This window comes from Herpailurus yagouaroundi, unplaced genomic scaffold, assembly GCF_014898765.1.
Source record: "Herpailurus yagouaroundi ecotype Mexico unplaced genomic scaffold, PumYag 210, whole genome shotgun sequence".
Lineage (NCBI taxonomy): Eukaryota > Metazoa > Chordata > Mammalia > Carnivora > Felidae > Herpailurus > Herpailurus yagouaroundi.
In genome coordinates, this window is record NW_024412441.1 from 6,532,047 (window position 1) to 6,547,563 (window position 15,517).

The window sequence follows — 15,517 nt, forward strand, 5'->3', positions numbered from 1 at the left end:
CTCTCAATTTCTTCAATCAGGAGGATGATTATTCTTTTTCTTAAATACTGGATCAGCAGGTGAAAACATACTAACTGCTTATCTACATGAGGAGAATGAGCCAAAGTGAAAGCAGAGTCGTCTCAGTCAGGGAACGACACACTGGGAATACCATACGCTAATGGTTGAGAAACAGGGGGGTCCCCTCTGGGAACAAATGGGCTCCTTTCTTAGGTAAGGAAGTAAACAGCCATGAGTAAAAACTACCTGTAGCAAAACTCCTTAATGCATAATAGTGTAGCCAAATAACTGCATCAGTTAGCAAAGGGAAGGGTGGGGATCACTCTGAAGAAACAGGCTTCAGCACTCGGCAAAGACACTTCCACATTGACTGGTTCAAAGCAGAACCATTGGGCTGGGGACTCGGCTGCACAAGGCAAAGCTAGCCAGGGAAGCCACTGGAAGCTTCTGCCACCAACCTGCTTTTCTTCAACCTCACTGAAGCTGTTTTCTTGCCAGTGTGAAGTAAATTCATTCGCCTTTAGAATGCTGTACCATGACGTCCAAAAAACAAGTACATAAATAAAATTTATGATCCAAAAAGTACCCTGACCAACTCAGATAACTGATACATACCCACTAGATGTTATAGAGCAAAGTATGTGAAAAGGATTTCCCTGTGTAAACCTCAGAACTGAATGAAATGCATATTTACTCAACTATTAAATGGTGATACTATCCGTCAACTAAGATGATGACAATAAAAAGAAAAGCACTGCCATGCACAGACACCCAATATTTCTACTAATATGTATCTTTCCAGTTGATTCTGGAAATGTCCCGTGACTCTGTCAAGACAAACACTATGCTGGGTTAAAACCCCTCACAGAGAAGGCAGGTGGTTGAGAACACAGTGGTGAGTTAGGGCTATAAGGATGATGGCAATGAAACAGAAAGAGGCCCGAGTATGTGGCTGCCTCGCCCACTTGCCTGTTGCTTTTTAAGCAGGATGTTGACGCTGGTAAGGTCTTTGCCATAGTCATCAGACTGAATCTGACTCTCCAGGCCGTGCAGCCATTTGTCCAGATCTGCACAGCTCTGGGTGAAAAGTTCAGCCTTGTTTGCATCAAAGAGCCGCTGGGCCTTGGTCTGGGTGGTGGACTCGAGGACTTCCCACATGTTATGTAAACCAGTGAGTTTTTCCTTTACCACAGCTTCCGTCTCAGGCTTTTCTGAAATGAGCTGCATTCCTTCCTGGAAAACATCAATAAATACAGTTTGCTAGAGAACAAAGGGCAATGTGAGAAACAACCCTACGATATTTAATCTGTGATTCACCTATTCATTCACCTAAGGTTATGGCTTAAAAAAATGGACAAGGGCCTAGTCTATGTACACTACACGGCTTTCCAAAGAGTGCAGCAAGAAATGACTGTTGCATGATGAAATACTTTCAACAGGGGCAACGGGAAAATGCTAATGACTTATGACTTCCACTGCACTTGGCTCCCGAAGATGGTAACACATCACTTTAACCATTAAGAATCTGAAACAATATAAAAAGTCTGAGGAAAAGAAGGAAGGGTGGGGAACTTCACCTTCATGTTCAGTTATGCTGCAGAGAATCTCCCTGTGCCAAGATGATACATACTAAGTTACCATAGTGCCTGGTCACACAAGAAAAATCGTAATACGTAATATTACTACATTCTGTGTAAATCATCAGTCTCTGTCACAGTCCAGGACACATGCTGTGATCAAGAAAGTGGGACTCTGCCCAGGAGGCTCACAGCCCATCATCTGCAGCAGGTGAGAAACAAATCGAACAACTAGTACTTACTAAAAGACAAACCAAGCATTTTGAACCACAACTGGTTGGGTTTCTGCTGTTCTCCCTTCTAGCAGGTTAAAGCTGGCATTTGGTTTAGTGGGAGAGGCCCTGCTTCTGGCAGGGTAACTTCTGTATGGGATCAGATGGGACTTAAAAATGCAGGAGAATGTGCTGAAGAGAAGAGCTCGTTTCCCACCTGGTTCATTTTCTTGCCATGGCCACACCACCCAAATGGGAGTCTCATCCAACATTTTAACTCACCTTCTCAATTTTGTCAAGCCATTCTTTGTTGGATGCAAGTTCTGCCATAAATGCTTGATGTTTTAACCATTTACTATGCAGATTTCTGGCTTCATCGTAAGACATGTCCTGCGCAGTAAGCATCTTTTCATTGATCCAAAGAGATAACTAGGAAAAACAAAAATCAGGAAAATGTCAGAGATTGTAATCACAGACATCAGCCTTTTTTCTGCCTGGAAAGAGTTGTGTTATGTTGTACTACACATACTGCATGTTTCCATGTCAACTGACAACCAAATATTTACTTTACAACTCTGACCCGTCATGACAGGTTATCTCCATTGTACGGGAGATGTACCTGAGCCTTGCTCCAAAGTATCTAATGTTAAATCCATAGGTACAAAAAGCTCTGAGCCAGCCTTCGAAGGGTTTGGCACGCACAACCAGCCTTTCCCCTGAAGGCTTGTGTTTAAAATTCTGCCCTAACCAGTCCAAGTCACTTCTTTTTCTTCCAAATACTTGTGCCAGCTATACCATGTTAATCGTGATTAACTGTCTTTTACTTTATTCAGTAATCTTTTTATCCTTTTAGTTCTTTCTATTACGTATTAAAAAGACCAAACACAAAACCCCACTCTTTGATCCCTCCCCTCCCTTCACAGCGTATCTATGGGAATGCCAAAAAAGCATAAATAACTTGCTCACTGTAGGAGCAAGGCAACAATGATGCCCTCTTAAAGTTTCCTTCAAGTTTGAGTCACCTTCACCCTTTTTTTCTATAGCCTCTATTTCTCTAAAGAGCCTTCCATTCAGACCGAGAACACTCCACAGGATTTGATTTTGAGACCCAACATGTCTACTTGGATCTGAACTCTGCAAAGCATCACAAAGCCTGCCAGCTGCTGACAGATCTAAGAAGGGAGTTCTCTCACGAGGCTTGGGGTGGGAGGCAGCCCAACGCGAGGCCCTGGACACACTTCTCTTGCTGGCTTTCATCCCAATTTGCTCGGCTCCTTACTGCCTGCCTGTAGTCGGCCATGCCAGGTCCTAATTCCTACCCCATACACAGCACTAACCCAGGAAGAGCTTTTTGTTTGCCCAAGAGAAATATACACAAAGGAATGTAGGATCAGGCCAGAATCAGAAGCAAAGGTCTTCAGAGGCCATGTCCCTTCTCCTGTGTGACCATAAGAAGCCCACTTCTTACACCAGTCGCTGCCAAAACAAATTTGCACCCTCATGGTCCAATCTTCAAGGTTTAGAGATTTCTGTGCCAATCTCCAAGGCATAGAAAACCAAAAGAACACTTAAAGGATCAACATTTCTAAGACCATTCACTCACACTCGGGGCTACTGCTGGGAAAGGCTTCCCTGCAAATGTGTTTAAATAATAGCAAGTCTGTTCTTTAAAAACAATGTCAAGGAGGCTGACACAGGTCACAGGAGCACCCTTGGATCTGAAGGTGGGTGAACTCCCAGTCACCATCTCTACTTTCTCAGCATATTCACCCACTGTACAGAAGGGGGTGGAGGTAGAAAGCAAAAGGTAGTGAGATCTTAGTTGTTATTCTTTTTTTTTTTTTTTTAATTTTTTTTTTCAACGTTTTTATTTATTTTTGGGATAGAGAGAGACAGAGCATGAACGGGGGAGGGGCAGAGAGAGAGGGAGACACAGAATCGGAAACAGGCTCCAGGCTCCGAGCCATCAGCCCAGAGCCCGACTCGGGGCTCAAACTCACGGACCGCGAGATCGTGACCTGGCTGAAGTTGGACGCTTAACCGACTGCGCCACCTAGGCGCCCCTTAGTTGTTATTCTTTATTGAGGTGAAAAACCAGTGAAATCTCATAAAGCCCTTTGTAAGCTAGGACCACAGATTGGTTACACAACAGAGACAGTAAACTTCCTACTTTAAAAGAATTATCTATTTTCCAGTTACCTGAGTAGGCAAAACCTGAAATACTATGGCCATTCATTCGGTCCAAGGGGGAAAGAGGTTAAAAGGAAACCAAATGGTAAAATTTTCCCCGTGTTCCACACACACAGATTATACACAATAGAAGGCATTTATCCAAAGTGCAAAGGACATTCACATATTTTCGCTATTCATAACCACCTACCCAGAGAGATTAAAAAAAAAAAAAAAAGAGCTACATAAAAATCAGAGGCTTATAAACAAATCTGCTCTTTGCTGAACATCATCCTACAGATAAAGCATCATGAGATACAGCACAATGAAATGGATCTATGGAACTTGCTAGTTCATCAACCCTTCATCAGCACTCTGGAATCAGAACTGCAGTTATTATTTGTGGGCATTTACAAAGGTCATTTAAGAATATACTCATTCTCTGCAGAAAAGAACACTGTGCAGATTAGAAAAGGATAGGAAAAATGCTTTGATCACTGAATCAAGCTTTTCAAAGCAAAGCAACGGAACTTGCTATCCCTGGTGCCACATGAGTCTAGCTTTACTGCCCTCTTAAAAAAACACATCAATTTCTGAAAACAGGAGTTATGGTATGAGAGAATAAAACAGAAAAGCAGTAACTTCTAAATCATTTTCCAGGAATACACATCAAAATAATGCTACAAAAATTATGATGTTCTTTATATCCCCATCTACAGCTGGGGATAGGGGAGCCCCTGCAATAAATTTCCCCATCTAGGCAGTGGTTAATGGGAGTGGCAACCAAGGCAGATCTCACAACTCCTGACTGCTCCAGCCAAGGCACTACAAGGAAGGGACTACGACAGGGACAACTTGGATTCCCTAGACTTGGATGATACCAGTAGCCAGCAACGGTACTAATTCTGACCTCTGGGTGCTCTCTAAGTTTCTAGAAGCATAGAAGGTAGATTTTCAAATGCAAAGCTAGTCCATACACAAACTCCATTCTCAGAGATCCTGGCTTAAAACGTACGTATTTTAATGATGCTGAATGATGCAGAGCTCACAGCCAAAGAAAACTACATACCAATGCTTTGCTTGCACTTCTACACCAGGGTTTTGGAGTCCCCAAACCTGCCCTAAATTCTGTCACTACACAGAAACTGTACATGCTGATGTGGGAGGGATTGCACCCCCCACCCCCAGCATCTATGGTTCTACTAACTTTTTATTATTTATTTTTAGAGAGAGAGAGCGCAAAGGGGAGGAGAGGGGGGGACAGTGAGACAGAATCTTAAGCTCTATGCTTAGCTCAGAGCCCAATGTAGGGCTCAATCCCACGACCCTGGGATCATGACCTGAATCGAAATTGAGTCAGATGATCAACCAACTGAGCCACCCAGACACCCCTAGATGTACTTTTTTTTTTAACGTTTATTTATTTTGAGAGAGAGAGAGAGAGAGAGAGAGAGAGAGAGAGAAAGTGAGTGTGGATGAGAGCGTGCATGTGAGTGGGGAAGAGGCAAAGAGAGGGAGACAGAAAATCCCAAGCAGGCTCCCTGCTGTCAGCACACAGCCCAATGAGAGGCTCAATATCATGAACCATCATGACCTGAGCCAAAATCAAGAGTTGGACACCTAACCTACCAAGCCACCCAAGCAACCTGAGTTGTAGTAACTTAATGAGGCTAGAAAGAAAGGCTAAAACAGGAAGACTCAGCAGAGCAGTCACAAAGAGACCTGCACATCATTCCCAGGATGTAAGAACGCAGCCAAAACCTTTCTGCACATAGGGGAAATCCCACTAGGACTGAGCCCTTGAGGCATGCCTAGCAGTCACTGGTGCATGTTAAGGAGTGAACTACTTGTAACCAAGGGTGCTAATTTAGAACAAGTGCTAACAAAGCTCTAATGACCTAGTAAGACCATTTCCTGTGATTCTACTGGGAAGGACTATTATTTTACCCACTTACTTTTCCCATGTTTCTACTTATGAATCCACACATGTGTAAATGGAAAATAGGGAAACTCCAAATGGATTTCTTTCAAGGGTTCCTCTCGTCTCCTCACCTCCTGCTCATTTTCCAGCATTCTTGTTCCCAAATTTAACCTAGGTTTCACCATGCTGAGGTTCATAACTTTCATCTCATTAAACTTGCCTTTTAAGCAAGAGTATGGAATCCTACTGGCTCCCTGCTTCCCCCTATATGGGCTGAGGTTAAAATGAGTCATCGATGGTACTACAAGGGAAACATCAAGGGATAATACAGGGACCTCCAATGTGTGGAAGGCACAGCCCAGGCTACGGACATCTCCTGACCCCTCCAATGAGAAAGAGTCACTTGGTATTCACTATGGCACAACATGTGGCCCGATACAGCTAACTTCAGATCCCATTACTCTCCTCTATGTCCTGTCTGGGGACACAAATACCTCTTTAAATAAGCATCCTATCCAAATGGGTTATTAATGCTTGGGTGCCACTTGAAGAGGCATTCCTGTTTTCTGCTTGTCTGGCTCCAGGCAAATCCCCCAGAGACCTAGATTCATCAGAGTGGCACAGAAAACTGAAAGACCCTAAGCTACACAGTTTAGGGGCTTTCCTTCTGAAGGTTTAGCTGCTGGAGCATATTGCAAGATTCAGAGTAAGACAGCAGCTGAATGGATATGAAGGATCGCTTCTGTCACACACAATCTAACACGACTACTATTAGGGCTGTATTACTTCTAACACACAGCCACACATTTGCATGCAAGGTGTTGTGATGATTTCAGTCACATTCTTTGCACACGACCCGATCCCATCCCCACACCCTCCGATACCCTTCCCCCAAGGCCCCTGCAGTTTCTCTTGGATATTCTTCATCCCATTTCTGCCTCCGAGTGGATTTAACCTAATAAACCAGAGAGAATAGAGTCTCACTGTTATTCTCCGGCAGAGAGAAAAAATGCAATGTGCTCCTGAACTCACACATGTGAAGGCAGCCAGATGCTTTTCTCCAATTAGCTTGGAGAGAGACTGCATTTTTCTGGCTAACTTTAGCTTTCCAAGTTTGTTTGTGCACATATCAGGGGAGCATGAAATAGTATGAGAATCATCAGATTAATACCACATGTTAAAACTCACAAGTTTGAAATCAGGAGTGCTGCTCTTGGCATGTTAGACATGTATTCAAGGAGCTTGAAAGATGGTTATTTCAAAGTCTTCAGTGAGTAAGAAACTCAGTCTGTATTTTTTAAATATTTGCTTTTTACCTAGATAGCCAGTTCCAGTACTCCTTAGTTCTTTCCTTCCACACCAGTAAGCGTGTATTACTTTAAATAGTTAAAACACGGCAGTAAATGCATTTACAATACAGAATATCCTAGGGTGTCACTGCCTTCGACAACTGAAATGTTCTAGATCTGCACTGTCCAACGTGGCAGCTGCTAATCACAGTTGGCTAATAGATGTGATAGAAGACAGAAGAGCTACACCTTGATATGTACAAAAGAAATAGCCCCATGTGTGGCTAGGGTCCACTGTCATGGATAGCAGAGTTCTGGACTATTCTAGATTAGAAGAATCTAGTTATTCTAAGTGGTAGCTTGCAGGCTGGAGAACGGATGAGAACTGCCACACTGCCCCAGCAGGAAACAATGAATTTCTGGGCCTTGATTAATTTTATAATTCAAGGGCTCTTCTGTTAAGTGCTCTGGATCTCCTCAGAAGCAAGGAAGGGAGGCATACCTCCTGACAATCTTGCAGGAATTTCTGAAGATCCCGGTTGTCCTTCAAACGCATCAGAAGCTCGCTGGCTGCCTCGCGATTCTTCCTATGTCTGTTTATAATAATAACAAAAATAACTTTTAAAAAAGGAGACAGAGAATCTTGAAATACTGATTTTACAACTCAATGTCTTTCCTGGGTTTCTATGACGACAGCGGTATGCCTGTACGGTTTTAATTATGTCAAAAAGGCAAGATAAACGAGAGAATTTAGCATCCTCCAAATGAGTAAGCCACGGTACGAGAGACCAAAATACTGTCCAAGCCACAAAACAGGCAGAAGAGGCTGTCAAATGAACCATATAAGTCCAATGCTTCCTAATCTGGTGCTGGGGGAAAATCTGATCATGTACTGTGTACAAATCTCCATTTGGGGCACTGAAGGAAATTCTGAAACTTACCTTTAAGACACTGGACTAAGAAATTATAGACAACCATACAACCGGCTTTAAACTAACGTCTCCTAAATAAATATTCTGTCATCCTGAGAAAAACTCCCTCCAAATGACAATTAACCAAGAATGACAATTTTGAGACCTGTAAGATTATTTATCTACTAAATCCCACTTTATTAACAGGCAAGGGTAACCAAGGTTTAATGCAGCTAAAGCACAAAACCTTAAGCAAAATTGGTAGGAGCTGCTGAACTTGGTGAACAGCAAGGAAAATGGTGTGCTCACTCCCCACCCTGAATGCCCACACTTCGCACACACCGATGAGGCTCCAGAACTTATCAGCAGACTTCCCTCATGTGCCCGGTGGCTTAGGCTCACCAGAGACGGTGAAGAACAGCCATGTGAATACTGGGAGTGCCAGGAGAAGGATGGCCTTGACACAGTTCTGTGGCAACAGGGGAGCCACAGCACACCAAGAATCAAGCAGTGTCATTCTAATACGGCTTCCCTGATATTCCCGAGGAACCTAAGCCCAGCCAGCCAGCCAGCCAGTGAAGGACATTAACTGGGGGAGATGAGGACGCTGGGTTTCCATTCTGATTCTCAAAGTCATCTCCTGCTGCATTTGCCGGGGCAAGGTCTCTCTGGTTCGGCCCCCATGGAAGGAGGAGGAAGACCACGACCTGATTCTCTATGATGCCCAGAAAGAGCAGCTCAGGGAGCACTAGCTGCTGACTGATGTTCAAGAACCTTCCTTGGGAGCAAGAAAGATCATACAGCCATGCCGTGAGTCACACAAGCTCTCAGTGAGTGCTGGTGGAACAAGGAACCGTGGCAACACTGCCTCTACCACGTGCCTGGGGAACGGAAAGAAGGGCTCTCAGCTCCTACAGGCGCCAGTGACTACAGAACAACTGGAATGATATGAGCTGAAGTAATGCTGCCAGGTATATGCTAGTTACATAAAATGACTTTCTAATTTTTTATTTTTAGTTGAAAGGGGTTTTATAGCTTCAGAAACAGGGGTCTTAGTATGTTTAATCACTTAGGTAAAGTGCAAAAATAGAAAAATACTTCTTAAATAATGCTCAATGGAAAGTGTATGCATGTTCAGTGGCACAATTAGAAAGCAGAAACTGAAATGGCAGGTGCTAGAGGTGAGATTCATGGCTGTAGCTTCTCTCCCAACATTTTTAACGTTCTGTTGTTTTCATAACAAAAAATAAAGGCCAAATCCTCTTAACTGCAGTGATATCCTTTCTCGGATACCAAAAATTAAAAAAAAAAAATCATTTAAAGACTGTTAGTGTATTTGGGCTAAAGGAATTAGGTGTTTAAAAACAGGTAGGGAAGGAATGTCCAAAAAAAGTTTTTTAAATTCCCAAACCTCAAATTTCAGGCACTATTTGTAGGGAGTTTTAAGAATATAAAGCCAATCCTTCAGGAGGAAGGTTAATTTGAGTTGGAGTCAGGCACAAAACCCAGGAGGTCCAGCCTTTACTCAGAGGCCTTGAATAAGGATCCTAGTCCTTTCCACAGTGTCACACCCAAGTGCTCAGAAAGCAAGGAGGAACCAGAAACTGGCAGCTATAGCAGGACATGCATCCTTGAAGCTCAAGGCAATAGTGGAAATAAAAATAACTTCAAACACTGAGAAGACTCACCGAGACAGAAACAACCAGACAGAATCCTGAATGTATCTTACATATTCAAGTCACACACATACAGCAGACTTCTGTCCGGCCAGTCTCTCTCTTCTAGTGGGACCAGGGAGAAGAGAAAAGCCAAATGGTGACTTAGGGCCCCGTGTCCAAATGACACAAATCTACGAGAGGACAGGATGATGGCTTTGGAGGGATATGCTTCTCATTGTAAAAAACAGTTACACGGGCAGTGGACATGGTTGCTGACTCAGAGAACCCTCAAGAGAAGTCAGTGTGGCTTCATTGCTCACCAGTGGTAACCAAAGGCGTTCAGAGAAGGCCTTTCAAGGCTGGATCATCAATTTAACTATAGGAAAGGACCATCTAAAACTTGGCTATAGTTTTCCATAGTCCTAAGGGTACTTTTTGTTTGGGGCAAGGTTAAATCTCTTGCTTTGTTTCCATCTCTCACCTCCTATCCCTATAATAGGACTCAGAAGCTCCTTCATCCTCTGAGGCGGATGCTGGGTCTAACTCTGGTTCTTATAAAAAGTAAAGAACCGCAGGTGCCTGAGTACAACAGACGGGTAATATGTAAGCTTCTTTTCCCACTGAGATAGGGTCTGGCTTTATGAAGCTAGATCCCATTTTCTTGCTCACCCAGTACTGCAATGTGTCTGGAACTTCCTTGGAGCCAGGAAGCTCACCCAGTCACACCCCTGGGGCGGGTTTGGACAGCAGGCTACTTTCCAACCAGCCATGAGCACTTTAAAGGTCACTTGTACCCCACCCACATCTGTTAGGAGCCAGTGTCTTTGTTCTGGTACTTTTTCATTTCAACAAACTCAGTGGTAATCGACAAGATTTCCGGAACATAAGCACATTATAATGACTTTCGCATTTTATGAAAATAGCTTCACAACAGCATCAGAAAGTTTCTGGACAGGGGATGAGATATGAAGATTTAGATATTTATACTTAGCTTGCGTCCCCATAGCACCTGGAATTCACATATTTGTGTATTTTGGTAACAGACAAGTATCCTCTGAGGTCAGTTTCTGATCTTGAGGCCTCTGGGGATATTAAAGTGAAACCAGAATTCATTTAACATCAGCTGAGGACAGCGTAGACCTCCTGAGGGCAGATCAATGGAAAGACCTTTCCCGCATCCATCTTTCTTATGTTTATGGACAGTATTTCCCATTTCTTGTGCTTTTTTTTTTTTTTTTTTTAAGTAGGCTCCTTGCTCCATGTGGACCCCAACAGAGGACTTGAACTCATGACCCTGAACTGAGCTCAAGAGTCAGATGCTTAACCAACTGAGCCACTCACATTCCTCCATTCATCCTCAAGACAGAAATCCTAAGAAGGCTTTGGAACCCCTGGAGCTCAGGTTCCAAATCAAGGGCAAAAGGAAGGTTAAACCGACTGCTGCTGAAAAGTTCTGTCATACACAGGATTCTCCATTGACAACGTCACCTGCTTCCAACAACCCCTCACAGCTGCAGCACCAGGGGACGTATAAATACATGCAGGAAACTACAAGGCGGCTGCACGTCTGCCTCGAAGCACGTGTCCCTAACGGCCAAGCCCGCCTTCAGGAAACCAGCTGTGTGCATCTGATACAGATGAACATGAGGTATTATATTTACAAAATAACTGGAGACTTAACATTAGGAAGAAAGGAAATAAATTCTTTTTCTCTAAGTTAAGAATACCTGGCCTAATTTTTATTTTTCACACTCACTCAAGGGTTTGGTGGAGGGATTTTTCCCCTTTTTTTGTAGCTACTTAAAAAGCAACAGACACAAAATTATAATTAATATATGTCATACCTTATTCAACAGTAGCACCCTCAGAATATATGGTTCAGGCTCTGAATCAGTGAAAGAGACAGATTGGAAGTGCTAAAGCCAAAAGCTGAATCGTCATGGGGAGGGAGTAATTTCCCCCTTTCAACCCATATGGTAAAACATTAATCTGGCCCAGGGTCTCAGGAGATGCACTTGGACATGGTAAGCAAGGAAACGCTCTCAGCAAGAAGTTCTTCCTTTTCACTGCACTTGAAAGTCAGAAAAGAAGCCTTGAGGAAGAACTTGCTTCTTGATGACATCGGTTTCACGATGAGCCCTTAAAAATCCAACCCAAACCGGGACCAAGGAAGACTGACTGGAACAGAGGCTAGGCAGCAGATGGGCCAGACCAGAACCGGCCTGTGCTGGTACATCCAGATCTTGATCTGCCCTGACCTCGCACTTTAGTAACCACCAAGGCAGGGTAAGAATTAAGTTACAAACAGAGCGCATTGGCCCTCAGTCAGGGAGAAAAATCTTACAGAACTCCAAATAAATGAGTAAACAAATAAAAATTAAAGAAGAGCATCCAATCTTGGAGATGTCTTGGCAGAAGAGGAAAGGGGCTCTTCTCTCATCAGAAAAAAAAAATCCTATCAAGGTATTATCCAAGCCAATTTTCTGAGAAGGGCCTGATAACATTCCTTTGTGGCTGTGCCAGGTACGTAGGACAAGGAAACCTCGCCCTCCCTCGCTACTCCCTCCGAAAGGCTTCAGAGGAGTCCTGTGTGGATGAAGGTGAACATGGGCTTAGCTGGGGAAATGTGGCTCTCAGAGTCCCACCAGGTGACAGGCTATACATCAACTCTCCAAGGGCATGGCTCATATCCAACTGCTACTCGGCATCATGAGGGCTCTTACAACCCTTTGATTTAGTATTAGTTTGGCTTCTCACAGCTTCTTTTCTTTTGTGGACACCTGCACATGCTTGACCATAAGAACCACAGTGCCAGGTAGCCATGCAACTGCTCACTGATTTTCTGTGAGGTAGGGAGATTTTCTGATAGATTAAATTTTGCCAGCTGCCCATACTTCACTCACTGGGAAATTTATACCCACAGTCCCAAGGATGTCTGGCCAGTGATCCAGAGGCTAGAGAGTCCTAGGGTGCCAGACTCCCTCAGGAACCTTGGAACACTGTACCTGTCATCAATGGAGTCCACCTTCTCCTGGATGCGATCTGAGTTGATGTTTCCATCGCTCACCAGCCTCCGGCCTGTCTCCACGACAGCATTGATCTTCTCCTCATTGGCATCCATGGTGGTCATGAAGTCCTCTTGTTTTTTAATAGCTGCTTCAGCTCCTTCCAAGGTGGTAGGCATTTCAGTATGAGCCAAAACATACTCCTTTTTCAAAGAGAGAAAACCAAAATCACAGCAGGATGAAATATGAAATATGAAATTCTCATTTTGAGAATAATGAGAGCACTGTTCCCATATCCTGGGTTTTTGTGTAACCTATTTCATTACACTTGCTTCATTATTCTTAAATAAAATAATCTACTGAATCAGAAAAAAACAGAAGTTGGGAGGGGAAAATACCTAGTGGGACACCATAAGGAACTAAATTTCCTTAAGTGGTTCCATGTGCTAAATTTTTCTCTAAAGTGAGTGAGGACAGTAACCAAAGCTTTGTGCATCAGCCACCAGGGTCCTCTCATATGCTCATGAAGGCAATAGTGACATACTCTTCAAATGCTCTCTTAAAAAGAGAGTAACAACCCTGATGTTGGCCACCATCTTCAGCTGTTTTCTTTCCTGAGTTTCTGACTCAAAGTCCCTCTTATACTAGAGCAAGGAAGACAGAACCATTTACTCCTCCATGAAAAAAAAGACAAAAAACAAAAAACTCAAGCAAACAAATAAAAAAACCAATCAAACAAAAAAATCCCTCACCGCACCTTTCAAACTGTCAAACTGGATTGCTCTCTCACAGAATATTGCCAATTGACGTGATACCATGAGGACATACTATGAATGTAACAGACCCTCAGAAGCAGCTGAAACAGAAGAGGACTCTGCAGATGAGGAGCTCCCGCAGGGACCCGCAGCTCCCATCCCCTACACTGTGATGGCTTTCAACACTTTAGAAGTCGGGGAAAAGAGCCTCTCAGATACCCTTCTGCCTCCACACAGGGATGCTTTGAAGCAGCGGCCTGCTCTACAAGGAAGGAAGCAAAGGCAGTGAGGAGAGGTACCTGGTTGTTAAGGAAGGCCTCGGCCTGCTTCGTGTCCCTAAGGAACTGCTGGTAGGCATGTGACTGGGACAGGAGATTCTGCCTGTTCTCCCACATTTTGTGCAGCTCGTTCCACCCGGTGTCCAGGGCCTGCAGCCGCTGCCGCAGAAACATGTACTGGGCGTCGGTCTGTCCCTGGGTGACCATCTCGCCCATGTCCCTCATCTTCTGGTAGTCCTCCTCGTAGTTGTCGATCTCGTTTTTGATGTTCTCATGCTGCGTGAGGAGCTTCTCTGCCTCAGTCAGGGTGTTGGGCATGTCCTCAGAGGCGATGGCCGTCTGGGTCCGGGAGAGCCAGGACTGGAAGTCGTCCAGATCCCGCAGGAACTGCTGCAGCTTGCTGGCCTCTCCCAGGGAGGCCTCGCGGTTTTTCAGGGTTGTCTTCATCTCCTCCCACACGTCGCTGATCTCGGCCAGCCGAGACAGGATGGCCTGAGCCTGGTCGGGGTGCTCGGACTCGAGCTTCTCCGCCTCTTTCTGCAGGTCGCTCAGCTTTGCCTCGATGGCCACCAGGTCCCGCTCCATGCCGGTCAGCTTGCGCTGCAGGGCCATGACGCCGGCCAGGTCGTTGCCCAGGTCCTGGGTGGACTCGATGACCTTTGTCTTTTCTCGAATCCAGGATTTGGTTTCATTGCACTCAAGGTGGTAGTTCTGTATGCTCAGGGCAGAGAGAAGAGCGTCCTTCTTCCTGTCGACCAGCTCTCGGAACTGACTCCACCTGTGAGTGCAAGGCCATGGAGAGAGAGTCATGTAAGAGACAGGCTGACAGCCCACGGCTGGACAGTCACATTAACTGCAGTGGTCATTTCCTCTCTCAATCTCTTCTAGGAATACATGCTTTTTGGAAAATCATCTCACTCTGTATACGGATACCAAATATTATCAAAACAGCTCAGGGACACAATATAATCTGAAAAAAGCCAGTCATGAGAGGCACTTGTTCAAAGAGCTCCAATGGAGCTGTGACAGCAGCACATCTGTCCCCCAAAGAGTCAGTTACTTTTCTGTAACTGCATTTCTGCCATGTGCATTTTACTCACCTCTGAACTGCAGCTAATGAACATTTTCCAAACCCAAAACCTGACAATACCTTCAGAGCCAAGGCCACCACAACCTAGTCAAATGTGTTTATGCAACAGAAAGATGACAAGGGGACAAAGGTCTAACTTGATAATCAGGACTTTCACTGACCAATTAGGTCTAAAACATGCTAAAACCCTGTCCCAGAAAGATTAAGATTAAAAGGGACAGTAGAGGTGCCACCTTGACGCTATGACGCTCCACTCTTGGCACAGGCCTCACCTTAACATCTTGACTTCTGATGCTAGGGGCTAGGCTGCCTTGTATGACACCACCCCAAAAGATACTTCTTGCAAAACTAGGGGATGTTGTAAGGCACATGCCAATGCTGTGACATCAGTGCCACAGTATCAGTGAACCTTTGTAGGAAATTCCTGACAGCAAGTCTCAGCAAGTGACCTTGCCCTCCCTGGCCTCACACACTGCTGGCTGCACGCTCACCTTGTGTTGAGTTTGTCCTGCTGGGCTTTGATCTCCTTCTCACTTGGGTGGCCACTGTGCATGAGCTGTCGTGCAATCTGGTTCACCACTGCGACCCGGGAAGCCTGGTTGTTCATTTCAGGCTCAAGGCTCTCAAATCTGGAAAAGCAATTGAACAGGGT

At 44.5% G+C, this 15,517-nt stretch overlaps 1 protein-coding gene across 4 annotated transcripts in view; it reads right to left on the reverse strand.

Annotated features, from left to right (window-relative positions):
• The window catches only part of SPTBN1 (spectrin beta, non-erythrocytic 1), a 199,741-nt gene that overhangs the window by 29,657 nt on the left and 154,567 nt on the right, over nt 1-15,517 (reverse strand). For all 4 annotated transcript variants that reach the window (XM_040453723.1, XM_040453724.1, XM_040453726.1 and 1 more), the window contains 6 exons: nt 15,357-15,494; nt 13,797-14,553; nt 12,743-12,945; nt 7,671-7,761; nt 2,072-2,218; nt 970-1,233 (listed from right to left, as the gene is read on the reverse strand). In XM_040453723.1, the coding sequence (XP_040309657.1) occupies nt 970-1,233; nt 2,072-2,218; nt 7,671-7,761; nt 12,743-12,945; nt 13,797-14,553; nt 15,357-15,494 (1,600 nt within the window). The remainder of the gene's footprint in view (nt 1-969; nt 1,234-2,071; nt 2,219-7,670; nt 7,762-12,742; nt 12,946-13,796; nt 14,554-15,356; nt 15,495-15,517) is intronic.